The sequence below is a fragment of the Schistocerca cancellata genome, chromosome 4 (assembly GCF_023864275.1).
Source record: "Schistocerca cancellata isolate TAMUIC-IGC-003103 chromosome 4, iqSchCanc2.1, whole genome shotgun sequence".
Classification (NCBI taxonomy): domain Eukaryota; kingdom Metazoa; phylum Arthropoda; class Insecta; order Orthoptera; family Acrididae; genus Schistocerca; species Schistocerca cancellata.
Window position 1 is genome coordinate 77,853,195 of NC_064629.1, and position 27,838 is coordinate 77,881,032.

At 40.8% G+C, this 27,838-nt stretch overlaps 1 protein-coding gene across 1 annotated transcript in view; it reads left to right on the forward strand.

Annotated features, from left to right (window-relative positions):
- LOC126184858 (heat shock 70 kDa protein 14-like) overlaps positions 1-27,240 on the forward strand; it is a 232,727-nt gene extending 205,487 nt beyond the window's left edge. The window contains exons 8-10 of the mRNA XM_049927472.1: positions 9,018-9,212; positions 26,661-26,719; positions 26,983-27,240. Coding sequence (XP_049783429.1) covers positions 9,018-9,212; positions 26,661-26,719; positions 26,983-27,073 — 345 coding nt within the window. The 3' untranslated portion in view covers positions 27,074-27,240. The remainder of the gene's footprint in view (positions 1-9,017; positions 9,213-26,660; positions 26,720-26,982) is intronic.
- The last annotated feature ends 598 nt before the right edge of the window (positions 27,241-27,838 follow it).

A 27,838-nucleotide genomic window follows, 5' to 3' on the forward strand; every position in this document is an offset into this window, starting at 1 on the left:
GAATTAAGAGTGTGGAGTAATTTTTCAATTTTCTTAGTTTGTCACAGGATTCTGATAGAGAAGTGATTTGAACAATTAAAGTCATTCTATAAGTTGATACCCATTGACTGTACTGAACCATCTCATCAGGATCATAGTCTTCTATTTCATTTTCTAGGTGGGTTTGAAGCAATGAACTGGTGGGGCATTTTTCACACAGATGAAGCATAAAGACTCTGTTATTTATATCACATGTTATTATTTTAATTAGATCTTGGTATGTTTCCTAATAGAAATGGAATTTAGAAGCAATTTAACATTTTCGTGGTAAATACACACACATACAGTATGTGTTCCTGATGATCCTGCAACGCACACACACACACACACACACACACACACACACACACACACACACACAATAAAAGTTCTTATTCTTCACTGGTCAGTTCATTCACACAAGTCAGGGCATTATCACATATATCTTGCAGATACTGTCCAAGAAAAGACTGCCTACTTGTACTTTCTATAATGCTTCAGTCATAATACCAATATTTGTCATAAATAATTCAAAAGATGATTGGTGTAACCTAAAAAGTAATTAATGAATGAAAAATCATTCTATCCCATTGTTTCATTACAAAAGTATTTCACATTATTATTGTAACATTAGGGGACTTACTTTTGTTTTGGAATGAATAGTTAAAAACTGCAACAATCGAATTTTTAACCCATAATTGTCTCTGCGTACAGCTCGGTACAAGAGCTCAGAACTGCATGCTCAGTGGACACGTGACCCAAAATCAAAGGAACTGGCTGATGCAATATATATATAGTGGCAGTAAAACAGTGTTCTCAGATATGATTTGTTCCCAGGGAAATCCAGTGTAGCCAACTCCAGCAATTTAGTGGTGACATGGTAGTCATCAATTAGCAACTTCAGTATTTCTTTTACAGTAATGTTGTTTTTTTACACTTTACATTATTTCTACAAACTGATTCGTTTTGCATGACATAATGGAATATGTAAACTATAATGTCCATGCATGGATTTTGTTTAAAAGAAATTATTTACAATTTTTTCTGAGATGTAGATGATGGATATGTACTACAAGAAACATGACTATAAAAATATAAACCTTCCTCCTTAACCCTTTAACTGCTCTGGACATGTTAATGCGTGTGCCTTTGTACCTGTCCGTGTGTGCTCTGAATGTGTTTACACGCGCCACCAGTCCTTTTATCTGGTACTCTGAACGTGTCTATGCGTAGACATGTTCAGAGTACCAGGTAGGAGGACTGGTGGTGCACATAAACACGTCCAGAGCACTTAAAGGCTTAACTAAAAAAAAATCAAGTTTCCACTGCAAAAACTGTACAAACTATTGCATTTTTAAATTATAAAGGAGCTCGTTTATGAAAGCCTGAATTCCTGAATCTATACAACTTCTTTTTGTGATAAGTGAAAAAGTAATTTACCTACAACATTTACATTTTGAAAATGTGAATATATCTAGGTAAACTTCTGCTACCCAAAATTTCAAGGATTTGCTTGACAATGGGTGTCATTTCCTAAAATTTCTGGATGATTTGATGGGGAATGACCCCTATGCAATATTGGGACATGCGGTACCATGAAGTAACAGCACCCTTTGTCACACACCATTAGACAACAGTGGTTTTTGACGGACATGCTGCTTCATAAATATTCTTCATTCTCCGATGGGATGTCTACCGGTATGTGTTTACTGGTATGTGTTTTTCGGTTGCTAAGAAAAGAACACCACCACGTTGATCCTGTTTGGACGCATTGGGTAATAATGTCGCCGTTGTTTACCTTTCTGCATTTACTGCACGAGTGTCAGAAAGACACGAATGCCACACTAATACCTTGCCAACAAATTGGTACTTATATGTCCGCATCAGACTCGCCAGACACAATTCAACAAAAACTGACATTTTGATTACACAGAATGGGCATATGATTAGTGAGTCTGGACAATTTAAATCTGTAGGTATTCAGATAGATGGTAAGCTGTCATGGAAAGCCCGTGGGTAGGATTTTGTTCAAAAATTGAATGCTACTACTGATTAAGTTCAACCATTAAAGATGTTTTAGAACCTGTGGCTGTTTATTCAATGTAAACACATAGAACTGGAACCAATCACTGTTTTGCAATAGTTATTTATTCATTCCATGAACCAGTTTTCAAACCTTTTCAGGCTCATCTTCAGATGGTTTTCAGAAGTTGCATAGCTATTTCAAGCATAATTTCTGGGTTCTGGTTTGCAACAGTATGGGCCGCTTTTGTTGTTAGTATCCATTTTGCTTCCATTTTGATGACCTGTTGGTACCACAACACTCACTTTCCCACAATATGTATGCACATGCTAGATGCTGGCAAGGTTTCATTATCACAGTGTATATGCGCAATATTGTGTAAAACTGAGTGATGTGGGATGAACTGGCCATCACAATGGAAGCAGTCAAATAGATACCAACAACAAAAGCTGCCCATACTGTTGCAAACTAGCGCCCAGCATTATGCTTGAAATAGTTATGTGACTTCTGGAAAACCATCTGAAGATGAGCCTCAAAAGTTTTGGAAACCAGCTCATGGAATGAATAAATAAATATTTCAAAAAAGTGACTGGTTGCAGTTTTATGTATTTAATTTTAATGCTGCTATATTCTCCATTAGAACAGTATCTGAAGTAAGTGATAGCCCAACATGAAAATTAGTCTATGTTGCTTATTTCCATTCACTTGTGACCTATGACATTGTATTGTAGAGTATTTTTGGCTTAGAAAAGAGAGTTCAATCAATATGTTGTGTAAGTTTGAGAGTCTCTTGTCGACCCTGTTCAGGAGTCTTGAAACTTTGACATTGGCATCTCAATATATACATACACTCATCATAAAAAGTTAAGCATATTTGCTAATTACCTACCAATAATCACTATGAGCGTTACTTTTGTGTTTACGTAGGAAGGTGGTTGTGTAAATATTGTGAACTCATTTCTCGTTGCCACTTTCCCTCATGGACGTTCCTTTTATGTTTATGTAGGAAGGTGGTTGTGTACATAATGTGAACTCATTTGTCGTTGCCAATTTGCCTCATCAGGAGCAGTGCAATCACGGCTTGTAAACAAATGCAGTACACCAGAGCTATGAATGCACAGTTGTCCGTGTGCCTCTTAATGCAGCAGAATGCCTCAGCACAGGCTCTCCATGGCAGACTGTATCAAAATCATCACATAGATGGGATTAAACACAAGACAAGTTGACATTGTGAATATTGTTCACGTTAATCAAAGTGTTGTCTCCAGACTGTGGAAAAGTTCCAGGAAATGGATTCAATAGTGGATTGACATCGTGAAGACCGTCCACGCAAAACTACAGCAGCTCAGGACCGGTATGTAATGATATCTGCACAGAGACACCCTATAAGGAGAGTGGCTACTCTGTGCCATGAGCTTCAGGAAGCCACGGGGGTTACCGCAAGGACCCAATCTGTGCACAACAGACTTTATGATGGGGGTTCGTACAGCTGAAGACTCTCAAGACTCTAGCACTCCGTCCACATCACAGGGGTGCTTGCATAAGAGGGGCTAGAGCACATGAACCTTGGACACGACTCCAATGGACCAAAATGCTGTTAACAGGTGAAGTGCAAATAGGCTTGCATCCTGACAACAACTCTATTCGCATATGGAGGCGAAAAGGGGAATATAGACATCTCTAAATGACTGTGGAATGTCACCAACAATCCGGTGGCTCAATTTTATTATGGCCAGGTATCGTGTATGGCCACCGCACACCACTCATTCCAATTGATGGCAACATGACTGCTGCAGTGTATGAAAACAACATTCTCCAACCCATAGTCATTTGTTTTGCAGAGACTTCACAGTGTGTGTTGGTATCTGACAGGATGTGAGATCTGAATAATGGATTGGTTAGCATGCTCCCCAGATATAACTGCATAGAGCATACATGGAGCATGCTCAAAAGAGCGATTTCTAGTCGTCAGTATCCTCCATTAATGACAGAAGCTCTCAGGAATGCTGCCATTGAGGAGTGGGACAAACGTCCCAAGAGGCCTGTAATGGTTTGGTACTGAGCGTGCCCTGTCCCATTCAAGAGTGCCTGACGGTTCGTCGAGGACCTACACATTACTGAACAGTGTGCTATACAAATCATTTAACGTTTTTTGATGTTGGAGGTCATTGCAACTTTTTTTCCCAAATGTTCCTTTTTCATTTCATAATTGGTTCCAAGAGAATGTATAGCTTTCATTTGCATAATACTCTGTGACATCAAAAAATACAGTATAAGATATCTATCTTATTTTGAGATGCGAGAACCAATTATGTGCTTAACTTTTTCTAGTGGGTGTATATTTTCTTTAGTGTCGTTTGTTGTTAACAATATGAGCGTATTCCAAGAATTAGCAACTAGTAGGCAGAAATTGAATCTGCATTTGTATTGCGCCTTGACTCTTGTACAGAAAGGCATGCAGTATTCTGCTGCATTCATTTTCAGTAATCTGCCACAAGAATTAAAAAATCTTAGCAGTAGTCTTTGAACTTTCAAGTCTAAACTGAAGAATTTCCTCATGGCTCACTCTTTTCAATTTTTCAGGGAGTTCCTGGAAAACAATTAAGTTAATTCTGTATTATATTGTTGATTATGCTAGTATATACTCGCAGCTTGTCATCTGCATGGGACTTGTGTATATTTTATTTTTTGTGTTATTACTTTTCTGAAGTCAATTTCATATACTGACTTCATTCCATGACCATGGAGATTTGCTACTTAATATGGTCCTATGCAGTACATGTAAAATACATTATAAATAAATAAATAAACAAACAAAGAAGACGAGCTCAATACCAGGGATGAATTTCAGGCTGAACTGAAAGAAACTTTTGTTGACAATCAACAGAATGTTACAACAACAGAAAAATTCATCAAGTGGTACAAGCACATCAAGGAAAAGCAATAGAAAGGAAGAGGGTTGATTCCTGAAAGTAGTCCCTGTGGAAGTTACAGAAGACCACCATGATCTCACTACTCTCTATACCAGATTGTAAGATAAGAGAGACAGCATTTTGTGGCAGCGAGAACTGTCAGGCCAAGTACACTCAAGAATTGCTGACCAGTAATGTAGACCCCATACATCAGGAGGTAATAGAAAATGTTGAAGGAGTAGTGTATTGTTCTTTGACACTAATCTCCACCACCTGTGTGATGTGCCATGAAAAATGGACTTGGACTTATGTTGCTGTTGTCAGATGATAACCCAGCATCCAAGTAACACAGGTACAACCAACTAATCCACCATGTAAAATGCCCTGCAGAAGAACAGACAATTGAGGGTGGAGGACAACAAACAGTTTGTTTTCACTGTTGGTGGCGTGGATACTTTGTATGCTACTGCAGATGAAGAAGACTATTAGATGACTATTATGCCACAAGACATCAGCAATCACAACAGTCCTATTCATACAGTCAACTGCAAATGATTATAGTTGATCTGTGGACCGAAGCTAATCACTGTATCCACAATGGGTCACTCCCCAACATGCAATAGGCATTCCCTGTCACTGTATGGAGGTACCAGCCACTCAGCTAACCACTGAAAGGCTGCCACAGATGAAAATCCTCTATGGACAACAGTTATCAAGATGTCAGGAAAACTCACTGACATCATTCACGGCCAACTGTGTCAGGTGCTAGTCAACTCTGGAGCTTCTTTTTCTGATATGTCAAATGCTTATTGCTAGCTAAAGAATACTGCGTTCTGTGATATGAAAATAATTGTCTGGAAGTCACAAATAGGAAATATGTGTAGCTGACAGGAACATGTATTGCAGGAATAACTGTCAATAACAGAACACAGCCTTTAAAATTTGTCATTTAAACAGAACAAAGTCGTGATATTATTTTCAGGGGAAACTTGCTGCAGGCATCACAGTGTGGAAGATCAGAGCTCCAGACTGATAAAGCTATTTCAACAACCATAGATAACAAAGATTGCTTCAGGGCATTTGTTTGCCATTGAAGTTGTTGTTACCCCTTCATCAACATCGAGACATCTTCCAAAAGAAATCTACAAACCAGTAGTGATAATAAGCTTTCTAGATGGGCAAGGAGTGTCATGAGCAGCCACAACTCATCCCTAAAGGTGTGTGCTTAGAGATAGCCGAACCAATCCAGGAGGGTCAGCTTAGTGACATCAATGAAGGAACATGCTCTACTGCCACTACAGATGACATAGGGAAGGAAGCTAGTATTGAACTGCCAATAGGACCTGACGTGACTGAGGGACAGTGTCAGTTGTGGTCCTTCTGCATCAGTTTTTGGATGCTTTCAAATCCTGAGTGAAGAACAGCCAGGGAAGCAGCCTATGGTAAAACACCATATCGACACTAAGGATAATTCACCAATTGGCCAGCACTCGTATAAAGTTTCTCTGGTAGAATGATGGATGATCCCGGAGGAAGTGGAGATGATGCTGCAAGGTAACATCGTTGAATGTTTAGTGTGTCCTTGGTCCTCTTCGATGGTCTTCTCCAATGGTCCTTGTGAAGAGCAAAGATGGCACATGGCATTTCTGTGTCGGATCTCGGGTACTGAACAAAATCACAAAGGAAGATGTCTATCTATTGCTGTGTGTTGATGACACCCAGGACTTCTTCAATGGAGCAAAGTATTTCTCAGTTATGGTCATGCTGACAGAACATTAGAAAATCAAGGCTGACCAGGAAAATACTGCATGCCTTCCACACATGAATGGCCTCACAGTACGCTTTAGTAACAGGTTGGCAGGTATGGTCTTGATGTACATTGACACGGAACAGAGAGAGTGGGATCAGTACTGCCTATAGTGACATTCGCACACAACTGAGCGAAGCAAGAAACTACGAGCTTCTCACTTTTCTTTCTGTTCCGTGGTTGCAAGGCCAAAGCAACTGTGGATACCCTATTCCTGTTTCAGCTGGATGATACTCAGGATGACTAAATGAAACACATTACAAAGACCAAAGAAGCAAAGCAGCTGGCTCGAATATGAACCCTGTATGCCCAGATTAAATACTGAATGCACTCTTAACGCCAAGCACCGACCAATGAAGTACAGCCTAGGGGAGTTGGTACAGAGTTTTATACCTGTGCGGATAGTGAGACTTTTGAAAATGTTACTACAGTCCTAGTTTGGGTCGTGTCATATTCTTAATCATGTGTTGCATAATAACATACAACATTGAGGATTATAACCCTTTGTCATGAAGACGAAAGCACAAGTCCTCTGTGTGAAGCCCTGATACTGTCCAGAGACACAAATTGATGGTGGGAGGTTCAAGAAAACTGAAGACCAACTCAAGGATCATGGAGCTTTGAAGGGAGGGGCTACTTTCAATGCTCATACTAGTGGAGAGGATATAATGACATGACCACAACATGAGGATCCACCAGCACTGCCATACAGAGGACCATCGACAAGATCTAGATCTAGGGTGCTGTAGTCAGCTCCAGCGAGAACTAATAATGAAGCGAGCTGTGGCACATGAAGTGTAGTGGTGTAGTGTAGTGGTTAGCATCGTCGGCGGGCGTGCTGTTGGTCACAGGTTCAGATCCAACTACCAGCAGTTATTTGTTATTTAGTGTTTATCATTTCTGGGAGGTTCTAGAAATATCTTATGTTTGTAATGTTTTAATAATCTGGAGTATTAAATGTCTGTATAAATAGCTGTAGTCTCTATGCAGGAGGTCATTTCTGGTCTGGGTACTTTGGTGTCAATAATAAACATGCTTTGAGTTCTAAGTGTTGTGTTTTTGTTTTGATGTGACAATATTTCTCACAGACAGCAGCAGTGATCCACTAAAATTCCAGACTAATGGTGAGGGTATGCTGTCTTATATTTAATGAGGTAGGAGTCACATTCTGTTATCACAGTACATTTACTTGCTTATGAGATGTACAGTTGGCACCATAACATTGTTTAAAATGAATGCAGCATCCATGCAGACAGGGGAAAGTTGTGGACATATTTTTTAATGTTCTATGACTGGGTGTCATTGACAGAAAAACTGGTTTTTCTGGAAACAGCTGCAGGTCATCTTGCAGGAAAATTGTTGGTTCCTGTTTTGAATGCTGACACTAATGACTGAGTTTGCATATTCTTCCAGTATTTTCATTCAATGATGCTTTAGGCAGTAGGTGAAACAGTGAAGGTTTGGCATTGTATGGTCACCTAGGGCTGATGTCTTATCAGTTTTTTTTTCCCCCGAGATAAAGAACAGTGTGCAGTAGTACAAACATCAGGTATTAATCTATATAATTTCTAAACTATGAGCAGTTGTATAGGTTTATGACCAAGGAATAATGGATAAAAATGATAATGTCCTAATTTCTTCTGAGGTATATGACAGAGAGGTGTATGATGCCTTTTGTTAATACATTTGTGCTTAATAGATTTAGTGATAGTGGCTGTGTTGGAGAGACAGCATGATTGTAATAAAAACAAATGGAATAATTAGGTATAATGTGATAAGGATGCTGTGAGATCTTCTATTGGTTGTTGGAGTAACAGTTAAGTGCCCTATTACAAGAACAGACAATTTTGCCAGAAAATGCTTCAAAAAGTAATAGAGAGAGAGAATCCTAATTAATAACTGATTTTTAAGTAGACCAAAATAATAATATTTAAATCAATTGAACAAAAAGTGTGAGAATACCTTGAATGCACCACATTTCCTGTATTGCTATTTTCGAGTTCAATTCATTGTGACACAACCTTCATCCACTTTCATGTGAGATAAGATAAAACTATATAAAACAAACAAGAAATCAAATTTTTTTAAACTTTTGTCATATTTTTCTGTCAATTTTCTTCCTAACTTCTTTTGTGTGTTTCATTTTTATCTACTAATTCACTTTGCTGTGGTTCTTATTTCTTTACTGAAATAAATATTAAAAATGTTGAGTACTTTAATATGTCATTTGGCAGTTCATTTGGTCTGTGCATTTCAGGCAAACGATGATAAAGTGTTGGTTATACCAGCACAGACACCTGTTCCTGTCAAAGTCACAAAGAGTCTTCCATTGACACTCTCGGGAGAGAGTATAGTAGTTCAGGTTCTTGAAGCTGATGATGATGATAATGATTATGATGATGATGATGATGAGGATACAGACAAAGAACAGGGAGCTGTAGTTTTGGGAAATGTAAGTAAAAGTTTGTACACATTCTGTCTAATAATTTTAGTAGATTTTTTTGTAAAAATTTAGCAGACAATTTATTTTTAATTTATAAAAGTGATAACTTGCATGAGAATATTCCTTAGGGCACCTATAGGCAGTGCCGAACCCCCCCCCCCCCCCCCTCCCCTCCAGTCAAACACACACACACACACACACACACACACACACACACACACACACACAAACAAATCATAGTCGAAGTAATGAAAAAACCCTCTGTTTTGGAATATGAAACTGTGGGTACTAGCAGAGATCACCCATGAATTTCAACTACCTTAGTTCTATGAGGAGGACACTTGATTCCAAGATGATTGTGTCCCAATTCAAAGAGTGGCATTCTTAAAGAATGGTTTAATCAATATGTGAATAATTTGTTACTCTGCCAAGTTCAACAGGCACCATATTTCAACATTATTGAACACCTTTTGTGAAGGGGCCCTCACACACTTAATATGTATGCGCAGTAATATTGTGCCAATATATTGCAGGAAAGTGCAAGGCCAAGGACGGCACAATACAATTGCGCAATATTCATGCCTTTGTAGTGAACATGTTGGTGCGCAAAAATGTGGAACTCATATGTATTGTTGCTTGCCTTGCAAAACACAAGCAGAAATTATGCAGAATATATGAAATTAGCCTGAAAATCTTCCAGTACATGTTTCAATGGGCCACTGGCTCATTCACTGTGTCGTAGCTTCATAAACAACAAAAACTAATTAAAAATTAAACAAGGAAATTGTAAATTATTGTGTACACATGCTGTGTTTTCTGTGAGTTCTCTACTGTAACAACTGTTGCAAAAAAATAAAACAATTATTTACTGATTACTAATTGAAAGCTTATGTAATCTTATGTCTGTGGAGTGCAAGGAAGAAAAAACATTTATGCTGACAGGACAGCTGCCCTGATCCTATTTGCCAATTCTGAAAACTGCTATAAGTAAAATAAACTTTTCTGCTGACTATCATGACACATGGGCTTCAGTTCCCTCTGCCATTTTGGACAATGAGGCATCTGAGAAATAAGTTTGTGACTGTTTACAAAGTACTGCATGATGCTTTAATATACATACTCCAGCACACGCCCTGATCTTTTATCATCTAATTTTTTTCGTTTCTCTGCAGAAATTCATTCAGTGTGAATTGAATTTCTCTTGATCTCAGCAGGAACTGCTGTTTATTGCACATCACTGCCCTTACATGGTACAATATACATTGCCATATAGTGAATGTGTGTCAGAATTGTTTAAAGCTCTCTAGTCTCCTTCAATATATTGTACAGACTGTCAATACTGCTCATAGAGGATCAGTATTATTGCAAAATAAATATTGAGCATGGGAGGGCTCCTCAAGTTTTTGAGCAGATAATTCAGTACTTGCTTCCTCCTCAGGTAAAGGTTGTGAAATCCTTCTGTGGGTCCGGGGGTTAGAATAGGCCCGAGGTATTCCTGCCTGTCGTACGAAGTGACTGAAAGGAGTTTCACACGTTTCGGCCTTTATGTGATGGTCCCCTGTAGGGTTTGACCTCCATTCTTCAGATTTTCCCGAAGAGCGAGCCAATTGGGGAAGGGTGCCTTATAAGGTGGATCATGTCCATCGTGCATTGAGATCTTTAGCCTACTTTCTTGTTGCTGCGTTGCAGTCCTGCCCATTCTCCATCTCTTGGGCAAGCACACCTTCCTGGGTTCATTTTCGACCATGCACTACGCAGTGTCGATTTCTACGTCGACGATGACCATCGACTTCTTTGCACCTGATATCCAGCTCGGTAGCCAGTCCGTTGTGGTGGGACTGCCACATACCCTGTTGGTTGTAGCCCCCTGTCCACACAGGGATCACTCTGCTGATGCCTGCGCCATTATCTCCCTATGTATGCCAAGGGGTAGATACCCATCCTCTGGGGTATCGGGACTCCCGTCAATGGCCATCCTGCCAGGTGGCCTTTGCTACGGCTGGGTTGCGCCCGTGGGAAGCGCCCCTGGTCGGAGTGGGTGGCATCAGGGCGGATGGCACATGATGAAGCGTAGTCCATCATCTCTTACTGGTTGTGAAACACCAGCAGTCTCTAAGCGATCATGAGCTCAATTCAACGCACAGAAGTATGACCCGAAATTATTCCCCTCCCTGACCACACCATGGGAAGAACGTCATGCTAAGGATGGCAGCGGATCTTATTCGCCCCAGTACGTTGGATGTTAGAGAGCTGATGGGGAATCTTTCATGACGATGAAGCCTCAGTTTTTTGTTGAGCATTTAGAGGACAAGTTTGGGAAGGTGGAGGGGTTGTCCAAAATGAGATCTGGGTCAGTCTTGATCAAAACAGCATCTTCTGCCCAGTCACGGGAGTTACTTGCTTGTGACAAGCTGGGGGATATTTCTGTAACCATCACTTACACGGTCCAGGGTATCATATTTAACAGAGATCTTCTTTTGCATTCCGATGATGAGCTGCGCACCAATTTAGAGCGGTGAGGTGTACATTTCGTCTGGCGTGTTGACCGGAGTCCGAAGGATAATCAGGTTGCCACCGGTGCCTTCATCTTGGCCTTTGAGGGTGATACCTTGCCCGAGAAGATCAAGGTGATGGTCTACCAGTGTGATGTAAAGCCCTATATCCCTCCCCTGATGCGGTGCTTTAAGTGCTGGAAGTTCGGCCATATGTTTTCCCGCTGTACTTCTAGCGTCACATGCTGAGATTGCGGATGCCCATCACATCCCAATACTCCATGTGCCCTGCCTCCCATCTGTGTCGGCTGTGGAGAGCACCATTCGCCTTGCTCACGTGACTGCAGGATTCTCCAGAAAGAAAGGAAAATCGTGGAGTACAAGACGCTGGACAGACTGACCTACACTGAGGCTAAGAGAAAATTTTAATGCCTGCATCCTGTGTGTATGACATAGTCTTAAGCCACTGCTACAGCAGTTCTGGCACCATCAGCTCAGTGGTGAAGGCTGGAATTTGCATGCCAATACCACAATTGGACATTCACTGAGTGACGATAAATGGCCTTTCCAGATTAATTGGTCAGGTGACCGTTGGTGTGTATGGCATGAAACATCTGAAAGCAAGGGGAAATCAGGCTGGAGGTGGGAGTGGGGGTGTGGGACATTCCAGCAGAAATGCGTTCTATTGGCTGGAGCCCGCTGACATCATGGTGAGGCAGCACAGCATAGCATAGCACAGCAGTCTGATTATTCAGTAGATGTACTGCACCACACTTGCTGTGGGGTGTTATTCATTCATTTTACTTTCAATTTGGTTCAATACATAGTTGAACAAATTAAATAAAGTGGCATGACAGATGTATTACACATTAGGTCTACATAAATGATAATTAAGATGAAACATAACTCACTCGTTTGGTGTAGAAACAGATGGTAGTGTAGACTGTTCCACATTTCTGTTGCCGTTTATCAGATGAAGGTGAAATCCATAGCAGCTTCCTCCTTGTGCATATCTCTTCATAGTTTCCAATTTTGCTTATTGATTCAGAGACCTAATCCTTATGAATGTTCTTGTTCCTACATAAAGAGCAATAACTGTGTGGAAACTGTTTCAAAATATAGCACAGAGACTTTACAACATTTTTTTTTTTTTTTTTTTTGTTTGCGCACTCCGTTTCCATTAAAATCGACAAATTCTCCTTCAAACTGCAACATGTTGATTTTCCGTGCTCGTATTGGAGAGTCATGATCATCGTGAGATATAATTGATATCCAGTCTGCAATAGACTCTTCTAATTCACTTTTTGCTACTGGAATACCTAACAATTTTATCATTTTGACGTCATAAGCGAGTGACTGCGTGTGAGATCGCTCTCTAAGTTTTCATATATTTTCAGGTTTCAGATACATATTTTAACGGTTTTTGTGATAATATATACTATATAAGTGAGGTATTAGTGGTTGCTTCATTCACCTCTGCCTTTCTTGTGTTGTGACCTGATATTTGTGAGTGTTTCGTATCGAGCAACTTAACCTCTTGCCTGTGTTTACATTCCGCGCTGACCAGTTGCAGCTGCAGCGGCGCATCGAAAGCTAAGTACTAATTAATTGTTTGTGTATAGTGGTTTATTTAGGAACTTTAGTAGTCTTCAACCGGTGTTCTTGGTGTTTTCTGGTGAAATAATTTCAGAAGAACCTTTTGGGAACTGTTTTCAGCTTCGTTACTGTGTCATTAGACGTTTGATTCTCTTTCTGTATTAGTCTTTTGTTATATTCACATTTGTTGTTTATTAATACTGTTAATAATAGTAGTTTCTTCCCTTGTAGAGTAAGTTTGTGATTATTGTAGTCAGGTTTTTAACATCATCTTATTGTAGTAGCGGAACTTAGAAAAAGTAAAATTTTACCATGAGTGAGAAGTGTGGGCTTTGCCGTAGGTTCGTGAGTAGTGGATTGTGGTGTGAGACTTGTTCGAAGTATTTTCACTGGGGGGAATGCAGTGGGGAAGCCAGTGGGCATTCTGGTGAGATCCTCTCCTGGAACTGCAGGTTATGTAGCAAGAGTAAGTTGATAGAGGAGCAGGAGCGTAAGATCTGTGCCCTTCAGGTGCAGTTGAAAAACACACAGGAGGAGCTAGATAGGATGAGGAGGGAGAAGGGGGTTGGGGAATGGGAGCTGGCTGTTGGCAAGAGATCTGCTAGGAGAAGAAGATTTTCAGATAGTTTTACTATTGGTGTTTACAATAGATATGACCAACTGTCAGAGTCGAGTGGAGAACAATCTCTAGTAGCTGTAGATGCAGGAAGTATGCAGCAGACCTCAGTAGTTACTGTGCCTAGAACAGTTGCAAAGTCAAAGAGGAAGAAGAAGGTTCTGCTGTTAGGTAGTTCTCATGGCAGAAGTGTAGGCCAGCAGTTGTACGAAGTGCTGGGTAGTGAGTACCAGGTCACCAGCATTGTGAAGCCTAATGCAGGGTTGGCTCAGGTGACTGTTAACATAGGGGGGTTATGTAGGGATTTTACTAAAGAGGATCAGGTAGTGATTGGGGGTGGGGCTGGTAATAGTATTGGTGGGGATGGGGAGTATAACATAGATGGTGAGCTGGAAAAGATAGCCACTCGGACTGGCAACACAAATGTGCATTTCGTGGAACTGTTTCAGCGTCATGATCAGCCTCATCTTAATACAGCCGTCAGGCGTAATAACATGAGACTTGGGGGTGCGCTGATGACAGAAGGCATGGGTCACATTTCAGTGGTGTCGGTGGAGTCTATCAGCAGGATGGGTTTCACTAGACACGGCCTGCACCTCAACAGGTATGGGAAGGGGTGGTGGGCAAAGCTAATAGGTGACAGCATGGGTGGGATCACTCATGGGAAAATTCCTGCAGTAGTGGGTGTTAGAGCTGCACCTTTTTTAGATTGAAGTCAGCTGATAGGTATTCCTGCTTAAGGGAAGTCTCTCTAACAAGGGAATCACTTTTGACAAAGCTTAGGTATCCGAGTAATGAGGGAATTAGTATATTTCATCAAAATATACAAGGTATTAGAGATAAAGTTAGTGAACTGCTTATAGATGTTGACTCTGAAATTATTGGTATATCTGAACACTTCTTAAATAAGGAGATAATTCAGAGGGTTCCTTTACCAGGGTACAGGTTAGCTGGCAGCTTTTCTAGGAGCTCTTTGCGGTGTGGGGGAGTAGCCATGTATGTGAAAAACGGCATCCCATTTGAGTCAATTGATGTTTCAAAGTACTGCACTGAAAAGGTGTTTGAATGTTGTGCAGGTGTGGTTAAATTTAACGTAGCTAAACTTCTAACTGTTGTTATTTATAGATCCCCAGACTCCGATTTCACAACATTTTTGCTAAAGCTAGAGGAGGTTCTTGGTTCACTTTATAAGAAATACAAAAAGTTAGTTATATGTGGTGACTTCAATATTTATTGTACAAGTGATTGTGCAAGGAAAATGATGCTGGTAGACCTCCTTAATTCATATAATCTTATGCAAACCGTGTTCTTTCCAACGAGACTGTAAGGGAACAGTAGAACAACCATAGACAATATTTTTATTCCTCATTACTAGAAGGGCATTCTGTTAGCAAAAAGGTGAATGGCCTTTCAGATCATGATGCACAAATATTAACTCTAAAAGATTTTTGTGCTGCAACACATGTTAAATATAGTTATCAACTTTTTAGGAAAGCCGATCCAGTTGCTGTAGAGACCTTTGTAAATCTTATCAAGGAACTAGAGTGGCAAGATGTTTATGGTGCTGATACAGTAGACGATAAATACACTCCTGGAAATGGAAAAAAGAACACATTGACACCGGTGTGTCAGACCCACCATACTTGCTCCGGACACTGCGAGAGGGCTGTACAAGCAATGATCACACGCACGGCACAGCGGACACACCAGGAACCGCGGTGTTGGCCGTCGAATGACGCTAGCTGCGCAGCATTTGTGCACCGCCGCCGTCAGTGTCAGCCAGTTTGCCGTGGCATACGGAGCTCCATCGCAGTCTTTAACACTGGTAGCATGCCGCGACAGCGTGGACGTGAACCGTATGTGCAGTTGACGCACTTTGAGCGAGGGCGTATAGTGGGCATGCGACAGGCCGGGTGGACGTACTGCCGAATTGCTCAACACGTGGGGCGTGAGGTCTCCACAGTACATTGATGTTGTCGCCAGTGGTCGGCGGAAGGTGCACGTGCCCGTGCCCGTCGACCTGGGACCGGACCGCAGCGACGCACGGATACACGCCAAGACTGTAGGATCCTACGCAGTGCCGTAGGGGACCGCACCGCCACTTCCCAGCAAATTAGGGACACTGTTGCTCCTGGGGTATCGGCGAGGACCATTCGCAACCGTCTCCATGAAGCTGGGCTACGGTCCCGCACACCGTTAGGCCGTCTTCCGCTCACGCCCCAACATCGTGCAGCCCGCCTCCAGTGGTGTCGCGACAGGCGTGAATGGAGGGACGAATGGAGACGTGTCGTCTTCAGCGATGAGAGTCGCTTCTGCCTTGGTGCCAATGATGGTCGTATGCGTGTTTGGCGCCGTGCAGGTGAGCGCCACAATCAGGACTGCATACGACCGAGGCACACAGGGCCAACACCCGGCATCATGGTGTGGGGAGCGATCTCCTACACTGGCCGTACACCACTGGTGATCGTCGAGGGGACACTGAATAGTGCACGGTACATCCAAACCGTCATCGAACCCATCGTTCTACCATTCCTAGACCGGCAAGGGAACTTGCTGTTCCAACAGGACAATGCACGTCCGCATGTATCCCGTGCCACCCAATGTGCTCTAGAAGGTGTAAGTCAACTACCCTGGCCAGCAAGATCTCCGGATCTGTCCCCCATTGAGCATGTTTGGGACTGGATGAAGCGTCGTCTCACGCGGTCTGCACGTCCAGCACGAACGCTGGTCCAACTGAGGCGCCAGGTGGAAATGGCATGGCAAGCCGTTCCACAGGACTACATCCAGCATCTCTACGATCGTCTCCATGGGAGAATAGCAGCCTGCATTGCTGCGAAAGGTGGATATACACTGTACTAGTGCCGACATTGTGCATGCTCTGTTGCCTGTGTCTATGTGCCTGTGGTTCTGTCAGTGTGATCATGTGATGAATCTGACCCCAGGAATGTGTCAATAAAGTTTCCCCTTCCTGGGACAATGAATTCACGGTGTTCTTATTTCAATTTCCAGGAGTGTATAATGCTTTCCTCAAGACTTTTCTCGTGATCTTTGAAAGTTACTTTCCGTTAGAACGTTCAAAGCAGGGTACTAGCGCAAACAGGCACCCTGGGTGGCTGACTAGAGGGATAAGAATATCCTGTATAACAAAGTGGCAATTATATCAAAACGATAGAAACAATCAAAATCTAAATGCAGCAACCCATTACAAACAGTATTGTAAGGTGCTTAAAAATGTTATTAGGAAGGCGAAAAGTATGTGGTATGCAGATAGAATAGCTAAGTCTCGGGATAAAATTAAAACCATATGGTCAGTCGTTAAGGAAGTGGCTGGTCTGCAGAGACAGGTCGAGGATATAGAATCAGTGTGTAGTGGGAATGTCCGTGTTACTGATAAGTCGCATATATGTACAGTATTTAATAATCACTTTCTGAATATAGCAGGTGAACTAAATAGAAACCTAGTCCCAACAGGGAATCATATTTTCGGAGACTGTTACCTGAAATGCTCCTCCATGATACTGACAAGAGGGAGATTGAGTTAATAATTAAATCACTAAAGACCAAGAACTCTCTTGGATATGATGGGGTATCTAGCAGAATACTGAAGTATTGTTCTATGTATGTTAGCCCAGTACTTAGCCATATCTGCAACTTTTCCTTTAGGAGTGGTCGGTTTCCTGACCGATTAAAGTACTCGGTAGTGAAGCCACTTTATAAAAAGGGAGACACTGATAATGTTGACAATTTTAGACCTATTTCTATGCCATCGGTGTTTGCTAAAGTTATCGAGAAGGTTGTATATACAAGGTTACTGGAGCATTTAAATTCACATAATTTGCTGTCAAATGTTCAGTTTGGTTTTAGAAATGGTTTAACAACTGAAAATGCTATATTCTCTTTTCTCTGTGACGTTTTGGACGGATTAAATAAAAGGTTGCAAACGCTAGGTGTTTTCTTTGATTTAACGAAGGCTTTTGACTGTGTTGACCACAAAATATTACTGCAGAAGTTGGACCATTATGGAGTAAGGGGAGTAGCTTACAATTGGTTCGCCTCTTACTTTAAGAACAGAAAGCAAAGGGTAATTATCCGCAATATTGAGAGTGGCAGTGATGTTCAGTCCCAATGGGGCACTGTTAAGTGGGGCGTTCTTCAAGGGTCGGTGCTGGGGCCACTACTGTTTCTTATTTATATAAATGATATGCCTTCTGGTATTACAGGTGATGCAAAAATATTTCTGTTTGCTGATGACACCAGCTTGATAGTGAAGGATCTTGTGTGTAATATTGAAACAGTAACTAATAATGTAGTTCATGAAATAAGTTCGTGGCTTGTGGAAAATAATTTGATGCTAAATCACAGTAAGACTCAGTTTTTACAGTTTCTAACTCACAATTCAACAAGAACCGATATTTTGATCAGACAGAATAGGCATATTATAAGCGAGACGGAACAGTTCAAGTTCCTAGGCATTCGGATAGATAGTAAGCTGTTGTGGAAAGCCCATGTCCAGGATCTTGTTCAGAAGCTAAATGCCGCTTTATTTACCATTAGAACAGTATCTGAAATACGTGACACTTCAACATGAAAAGTAGTCTACTTCGCATATTTTCATACGCTTATGTCGTATGGTGTTATTTTTTGGGGTAATTCTTCGGATTCAAAAAGGGTATTTTTGGCTCAAAAACAGGCTGTTCGAGCTATATGTGGTGTAAGTTCGAGAACCTCTTGTCGTCCCCTATTCAAAAATCTGGGAGTTCTGACACTGCCCTCGTTGTTGTTGTTGTGGTCTTCAGTCCTGAGACTGGTTTGATGCAGCTCTCCATGCTATTCTATCCTGTGCAAGCTTCTTCATCTCCCAGTATCTACTGCAACCTACATCCTTCTGAATCTGCTTAGTGTCTTCATCTCTTGGTCTCCCTCTACGATTTTTACCCTCCACACTGCCCTCCAATGCTAAATTTGTGATCCCTTGATGCCTCAAAACATGTCCTACCAACCGATCCCTTCTTCTAGTCAAGTTGTGCCACAAACTTCTCTTCTCCCCAATTCTATTCAATACCTCCTCATTAGTTACGTGATCTACCCACCTTATCTTCAGCATTCTTCTGTAGCACCACATTTCGAAAGCTTCTATTCTCTTCTTGTCCAAACTAGTTATCGTCCATGTTTCACTCCATACAAATACTTTCAGAAACGACTTCCTGACACTTAAATCTATACTCGATGTTAACAAATTCCTCTTCTTAAGAAACGCTTTCCTTGCCATTGCCAGTCTACATTTTATATCCTCTCTACTTCGACCATCATCGGTTATTTTACTCCCTAAATAGCAAAACTCCTTTACTACTTTAAGTGTCTCATTTCCTAATCTAATTCCCTCAGCATCACCCGACTTAATTTGACTACATTCCATTATCCTCGTTTTGCTTTTGTTGATGTTCATCTTATATCCTCCTTTCAAGACACTGTCCATTCCGTTCAACTGCTCTTCCAAGTCCTTTGCTGTCTCTGACAGAATTACAATGTCATCGGCGAACCTCAAAGTTTTTACTTCTTCTCCATGAATTATAATACCTACTCCGAATTTTTCTTTTGTTTCCTTTACTGCTTGCTCAATATACAGATTGAATAACATCGGGGAGAGGCTACAACCCTGTCTTACTCCTTTCCCAACCACTGCTTCCCTTTCATGCCCCTCGACTCTTATAACTGCCATCTGGTTTCTGTACAAACTGTAAATAGCCTTTTGCTCCCTGTATTTTACCCCTGCCACCTTCAGAATTTGAAAGAGAGTATTCCAGTTAACATTGTCAAAGGCTTTCTCTAAGTCTACAAATGCTAGAAACGTAGGTTTGCCTTTTCTTAATCTTTCTTCTACGATAAGTCGTAAGGTCAGTATTGCCTCATGTGTTCCAACATTTCTACGGAATCCAAACTGATCTTCCCCGAGGTCGGCTTCTACCAGTTTTTCCATTCGTCTGTAAAGAATTCGCGTTAGTATTTTGCAGCTGTGACTTATTAAACTGATAGTTCGGTAATTTTCACATCTGTCAACACCTGCTTTCTTTGGGATTGGAATTATTATATTCTTCTTGAAGTCTGAGGGTATTTCGCCTGTCTCATACATCGTGCTCACCAGATGGTAGAGTTTTGTCATGACTGGCTCTCCCGAGGCCATCAGTAGTTCAAATGGAATGTTGTCTACTCCCGGGGCCTTGTTTCGACTCAGGTCTTTCAGTGCTCTGTCAAACTCTTCACGCAGTATCTTATCTCCCATTTCGTCTTCATCTACATCCTCTTCCATTTCCATAATATTGTCCTCAAGTACATCGCCCTTGTATAAACCCTCTATATACTCCTTCCACCTTTCTGCCTTCCCTTCTTTGCTTAGAACTGGGTTGCCATCTGAGCTCTTGATATTCATACAAGTGGTTCTCTTCTCTCCAAAGGTCTCTTTAATTTTCCTGTAGGCAGTATCTATCTTACCCCTAGTGAGACAAGCCTCTACATCCTTACATTTGTTCTCTAGCCATCCCTGCTTAGCCATTTTGCACTTCCTGTCGATATCATTTTTGAGACGTTTGTATTCCTTTTTGCCTGCTTCATTTACTGCATTTTTATATATTCTCCTTTCATCAATTAAATTCAATATTTCTTCTGTTACCCAAGGATTTCTATTAGCCCTCGTCTTTTTACCTACTTGATCCTCCGCTGCCTTCACTACTTCATCCCTCAGAGCTACCCATTCTTCTTCTACTGTATTTCTTTCCCCCATTCCTGTCAATTGTTCCCTTATGCTCTCCCTGAAACTCTCTACAACCTCTGGTTCTTTCAGTTTATCCAGGTCCCATCTCCTTAAATTCCCACCTTTTTGCAGTTTCTTCAGTTTCAATCTGCAGTTCATAACCAATAGATTGTGGTCAGAATCCACATCTGCCCCAGGAAATGTCTTACAATGTAAAACCTGGTTCCTAAATCTCTGTCTTACCATTATATAATCTATCTGATACCTACTAGTATCTCCAGGATTCTTCCAGGTATACAACCTTCTTTTATGATTCTTGAACCAAGTGTTGGCTATGATTAAGTTATGCTCTGTGCAAAATTCTACAAGGCGGCTTCCTCTTTCATTCCTTCCCCCCCCCAATCCATATTCACCTACTATGTTTCCTTCTCTCCCTTTTCCTACTCTCGAATTCCAGTCACCCATGACTATTAAATTTTCGTCTCCCTTCACTACCTGAATAATTTCTTTTATCTCGTCATACATTTCATCTATTTCTTCATCATCTGCAGAGGTAGTTGGCATATAAACTTGTACTACTGTAGTAGGCATGGGCTTTGTGTCTATCTTGGCCACAATAATGCGTTCACTATGCTGTTTGTAGTAGCTAACCCGCACTCCTATTTTTTTATTCATTATTAAACCTACTCCTGCATTACCCCTATTTGATTTTGTATTTATAACCCTGTAATCACCTGACCAAAAGTCTTGTTCCTCCTGCCACCGAACTTCACTAATTCCCACAATATCTAACTTTAACCTATCCATTTCCCTTTTTAAATTTTCTAACCTACCTGCCCGATTAAGGGATCTGACATTCCACGCTCCGATCCGTAGAACGCCAGTTTTCTTTCTCCTGATAACGACGTCCTCCTGAGTAGTCCCTACCCGGAGATCCGAATGGGGGACTATTTTACCTCCGGAATATTTTACCCAAGAGGACGCCATCATCATTTAATCGTACAGTAGAGCTGCATGTCCTCGGGAAAAATTACGGCTGTAGTTTCCCCTTGCTTTCAGCCGTTCGCAGTACCAGCATAGCAAGGCCGTTTTGGTTAATGTTACAAGGCCAGATCAGTCAATCATCCAGACTGTTGCCCCTGCAACTACTGAAAAGGCTGCTGCCCCTCTTCAGGAACCACATGTTTGTCTGGCCTCTCAACAGATACCCCTCCGTTGTGGTTGCACCTACGATACGGCCATCTGTATCGCTGAGGCACGCAAGCCTCCCCACCAACGGCAAGGTCCATGGTTCATGGGGGGGACATTGCCCTCACAGTATATATTTTCTTTAATGTCGTTTGTTGTTAGCAATATTAGCCTATTCCCAAGAGTTAGCAGCATTCACTCAGTTAATACTAGGCAGAAATCAAATCTGCATGTAGAATGCACTTCCTTGACTCTTGTGCAGAAAGGAGTGCAGTATTCTGCTGCATCCATTTTCAATAAGCTACCACAAGAACTCAAAAATCTTAGCAGTAGCCCAAACTCTTTTAAGTCTAAACTGAAGAGTTTCCTCATGGCTCACTCCTTCTATTCTGTCGAGGAGCTCCTGGAAGAGCTAAAAAATTAAGCAAATTCCAGTGTTACATTGTTGATCTTCTTCATTTAAACTTACGACATGTCACCTGAATGTGTTTTTTTATATTTCACTTTATCTGTTTCTAATATCGTATTATAATTTCATGTATTGACTCGTTCCATGACCATGGAGACTTCTCCTTAATTTGGTCACACGGAACAATAAATAAATAAATAAATTGTTTTGGTACTTAAATGCAGTATAACTTGCAATGTATTTCATTGCATCTGGAAGAACATCCAGAATTGCTGCACAACCACACAGTTTTACCTCATCCATACAAATTATAAAAGTGGGTGTGCGTATGTATGTATGCATGTATGGGGCATTCAGAAGCCAAGCTGACTGACTCCATCAAATGGAAATGTTCAGTACAAACAATTAGTTATTGAGTTATTTTAAAAAAAGCTCTAAAATTTTTCAGCATATTTAGAATAAACTGATGTTAAGGTTACGTTTTCAGCACTTTATAAATATATAAAAAAATTCAATGGCTGTCTCTCCCATAAGAAAAACTGCTTTGTATGGAGTGAGTCACATTGCCGACTGAAAGGTGTTGACAAAATATTGTGAGTGGTTTGTATACAGGCAATTTTATGAAACAAATAAACACAAGCAGGACCATTTTACATGAAAAAATCACAAGTATTAATGTAAGTAATTAAATAGTACTTAATGTACAAATACAAAATGCGGTCCTCCCCTCCCCTCCCCTCCCCTCCCCTCCCTCACACCCTGGAGATCAGTCTTCATGTACTATGAAGAAGACCATGTGGAATATCAGCTACACTTTCTAAAGGTCAGTTTCCGTTTTTCGTGGGGATATTAATTTTTCCAATTGGCATTTCTGGTGAGAAAGTAGTTTTATATTGGATAGCAAATGGTTCAGCCTTCTCAGTATTGATCCATCTCATTGTCAGCTAGTTAATTGTTTCACCTTCAACATTTCCTTTCCTATGGGTGATACATTTTTCTAAGTTTGCTGTCGAATGGAAGTTTTCGTGGTTCATTTCTGTGAGGTAATCAGTGTTTCTTTCCTTGCAGCTAAGATCATCATCATACTGATCTCTTAGACAAAAGATGTGATGACTAGTTTTTATTCTCTTTTTAATAAAAGAAAAATCTGTATCATTTGGAAGGTAACTGTGTCCTGGCGGAAGGAACTTTTAAGACAATAGTTTGTTACCTCTCGTATTTTGCAGGTATTTTATAAGAGGGAGAAAAACATTTGTGTTGCAGTTTTGATTGCTGCATGAGCCAGAGTATGTGAAAATATGTTTGGCATTACTGCCACGGAGAGTCAGGTGTTTTATTAGACAAGAGCTTATTTCTTGTAAACCTCTCGAACCACCAGTTTGGGACCATACATACATACATACATGTAATCTATTTTGTAATTAAACATGAAAACCAAAATCATGGACATAGGAGTTCCTTATAACATTGTACGACATTTAGTTCAGGAGGTATGAGGTCATAAACAGTGAATGCGTGAAAAACTACCGCATCGAGCATGATGGTTAAATTTATTACTTCTTTGCTGCTAACTCAATTTGCAACATATTTTGCAAACAGTAATCACGTGCCGCTGAATGTACCTAAAAGACTGTATCATTACATGACGTACAGTACAGGAGATATGACATTACAAACACAGAGATGCTTGAGAAACGGCCACACCATGCATGATTTTTTAATTTATTACTTCATTACTACTAACTCTATTCACAACACATTTTGCAGACTGTATCACATATGCCACTTTATGTACCTGCAAAATTATATCATTATACAGCATGTAGTTCAGGAGGTACAATACAAACATTAAGATGCCTGAAAATGAAACTGCAGGTTGAAATTAGCTAGACATACAGTCGAAACATATGTACAAATATGCGTGAAATATGTTAAATATGTGTGAAATAAATTTGACGTGTGGATATACGAGCAAAGCCGTCTGTAAACAACTCATCGTAAACCCCTGGAAAAATTTCTGATTTGGTACACACACTGGTTACAATTTGGAAAGAAATACTGATGGGGTAAGAACTGCCAGTCTCTTGTTTGGGTGATTGTGATAATGTGGAGAGAGAAAGGAGGAGGAGGACAGATACTGAGGGGGGAGGAGGAGAGAGGCACAGATAGGAGGAGACGGACAGAGCTAGGGGACAGAGAGGGGAGAGGAGGAGATTGACACAGAAAGGAAATGGCAGCAAATGTACATGGGGGGGGGGGGGGGGGGAGGAGACTGATAAAGGGGGAGGAGGAAATGGACAGAGAAAGGAAAAAGGATGAGATGAGATGAACAGAGAGAGGCGGAGGAGGAGAGGGAATGAGCAGATGGACGGAGGAGGAAGCAGCATATTGACAGGGAGGTGGGGGAGGAGGAGGATATGGACAGAAAGAGGAATGGGAGGAGGTGGTTATAGACAGAGACAGGGGGAAGGAGATTGACTGAGATAGGGGGAAGGATGTGGACTAATAGAAGATTGGAATAAATATGTACCATGGCAATTCCAAGTACTCAGCTAGCATGTTAATAAATTTTCTTCGACATTCACAGCTTCTGGGATTTCTCGCGTCGGTGATCCCTCGACAACATTTATACGGAGTTAATTTGTAATAAAACTTAGGGATACAGAATCTGGGTCGACATTACACTGAAAAGACTCTGCATTTAATTCTTCAGTAATTGGTGTGTTTCCAGAGAACGAAGTATCACTTGCATTACCTGGAAATTTAAGGAGACACACCTCATTTCTCTCTTCAAATACAAAATATTTCTAATCCTCATACCCTAGGAGAAACTTTTTCCAAGCAATCTTCATTTAGTCTGGAAGTTAATATGTAGCTGACTTTCATACTTTTTAGGCTTTCAAAAAGTCCAAAGAGAGATCTTATTGACGTAATGAAACCTTTTTCGAAAGGCAACAAACTGTCTCTATCGCCACCTTGCACTCGGGAACAAATGTCTAGGAGTCTCTTTAGAGTGTTCTCCTGAATTGTGACATTCATTCCACATCCCCGTCGCAGAGGTGAACATTCATCTTTTGGAAATCTTAGAGCTCGAGAAATCAAAGACACCAATAACGAATTCATTCTGCCATTTTTACATTCTGCTTTGCACGTCCTCTTAGATTTAAGTGTGCTTCAGTAATGTGGTGTGTTATCATTAGGTCACTTTTTTATGTTTAAAAATTTATTTTAAGATAATTTTTTAGCTATAATTAATTGGAGTGTTATTTATGCTCTCGCTTCTTACCTCTTTGCTTACATCCTGGCTTTGTGTAGTTTATTCTCCATGTCAGTTTATGCTGGGGATTGCTTTGGGTAGTAGCTTCCTTCTGGAAAGTAACCCTAGAAGTTTGTTTCTTAAATCTCATTCATAATCTTCAGGCCAAAAATGAGTTGAACGTGCATGTACAGTTACCACATTCACTTTGGCTGCATGTTTGTGTCGAACTGTTGCTTATCTTTGGGAAATGCGTGATAAATAATGTTTGTTATCTTTTGAGCAATATTAATGCATTGTGCCACAGCCCAATTTCAGTGACCCTTGCTCACAATTGAAACAAAACAAGTTATTTTCTTCACACGCACAGCCACAACAGTTCTCAAAGCGACATCAAGGCGTACAGAGGCGTCGAAGAACTTCTTGCTCACCAGGAGCCAGAATGGTTTACCTCCTTATTCTGTTGTCAGTGGGAGGAGGGAACATTATGGTCTGGGGAATGTTTTCATGGCATTCCCTTGATGATCTTATCATTGTGTAAGAGAGAGTGCAGCAATGAAAGTATGCATCTATTCTTGGGGACCATGTTCGCCCTTACTTGCAATTTGTTTTTCCTAGGCACGTTCACATGTACCAGCAGGACAAGGAGCATGTGGCACAGCTCACATTACACATGTGTAGTTCGAAGAGTGCCAGGATGAGTTGACTGTGCTCCCCTGGTCACCAAACTCCCCAGATTGAAACCCGATCAAGAATCTGTGGGACAACCTCGATCAGGCTGTTTGTGCCATGGATCCTCGACTGTGAAACCTAGCCTTGCTGGCCACAGCACTGGAGCTGGCATGGCTCCACATCCCTTTTGGCACCTTCCAGAACCTTATTGACACTTTTCCTGCATGTCCTGCGGTGGTCCGACACTGTGTGTGTGTGTGTGTGTGTGTGTGTGTGTGTGTGTGTGTGTGTGTGTGTGTGTGTGTGTGTGTGTTCTTGCAATAATTATATCAGTTATCAGCATCACTCAGTTCAGTTTGTGTATATATTGTTATTTTTGCAATTTGGTTAAACATTGTGTTGAAGTTGAAGAATATGTTTTTAATGAAGCAAGCAGTAGCTTTAAATGTCCTATACAGTAAATGCAATAAATTGTTTCAGCTGACGCTTGATGATGTGTCCGCTTCCAGCAGTTTAACTGCTGAAATAAATGTAAACAGGTATGTAAATTTCATATTTTTGATTGTGAAGAGGGAGGTGGTTGTTGTTATTTTAATGTATGAATAGTCAGCAAAAAAAGTATGCCTACCACATATTTGACCAGTTGACTGACCAGCTATTTTTTTCTTTTTTTTATTTATTTTTTTAAATTTTTATTATTTGCTGATGTTCAAAGTTTAAAAATTTAATTTTATGGTATGTGTTGCAACTTTGCTTTGCTACTCTGTTGCCTTTGATATTCATTCACTTTTCTCCCTCTTAGTATTGGAAGTTTGCATGCAAGCATAACTGATACTGCAACGCAGAAGAAATCTTCCTTTCGACGTGGTCCTCCGTCATCAGATGGACAATAATTCTCAAACAAACTGGTTAAAAACCATAATTTAGGAAAACAAAATTTAACAAAGTTTTTGCTAACATGTGTTGACATAAATATGTCAATAAGCAGAATGTGTTCAAAAATATGTTTTTTAAATTTGAAAAATTATATGTTGATATTGCCTGTGATATTAAAATAAAATGTTTTCATATACTTATTGAGCATTCAGCCATCCTCTCCCCTTTCTCTCCTTACTGTTAACAGTAGTAATTAGAGACTGGTTTATATGCAGTTGGATGTTGCTTATGCATTGGCATATTTGGCTCCTTCTCACTGGTTATTGCATATTTTGACTAAAAACTAGTGACGATGCATATTTTCGCCCTATGTTTACAATATTTTAAAAATTTAGATGGGCAGTCTCTAGCTCGATCTAGTTTTTATGTCTTACAGATTGACCGCAACCTAGAACTGCATGCAATCACTAACCGAGAGGCCACTGCATAGTGAAATCATTACAGAAGAGGAACAGGAACAGGCAGACAGTCAATGCTGCTGCACTGGCTAATCGAGGTTAATCCCCTCCACTGCCATACCGTACGCATCGGTAACAGTTGAATTAAACTAATCAAGCTTTCAGTCGCATGTCAGTGGTTTCAGTTTAGCTTTCCATTTACACACAGTTGAACGTGTTTACAACATGTTGTGTGCCATGTTGCCTGAAGAAAGAAACGTCATTTCGTGGATAGCTGACCATCCTGGAACATTTACATATGACGAAATTGCTTTATATTGTCGA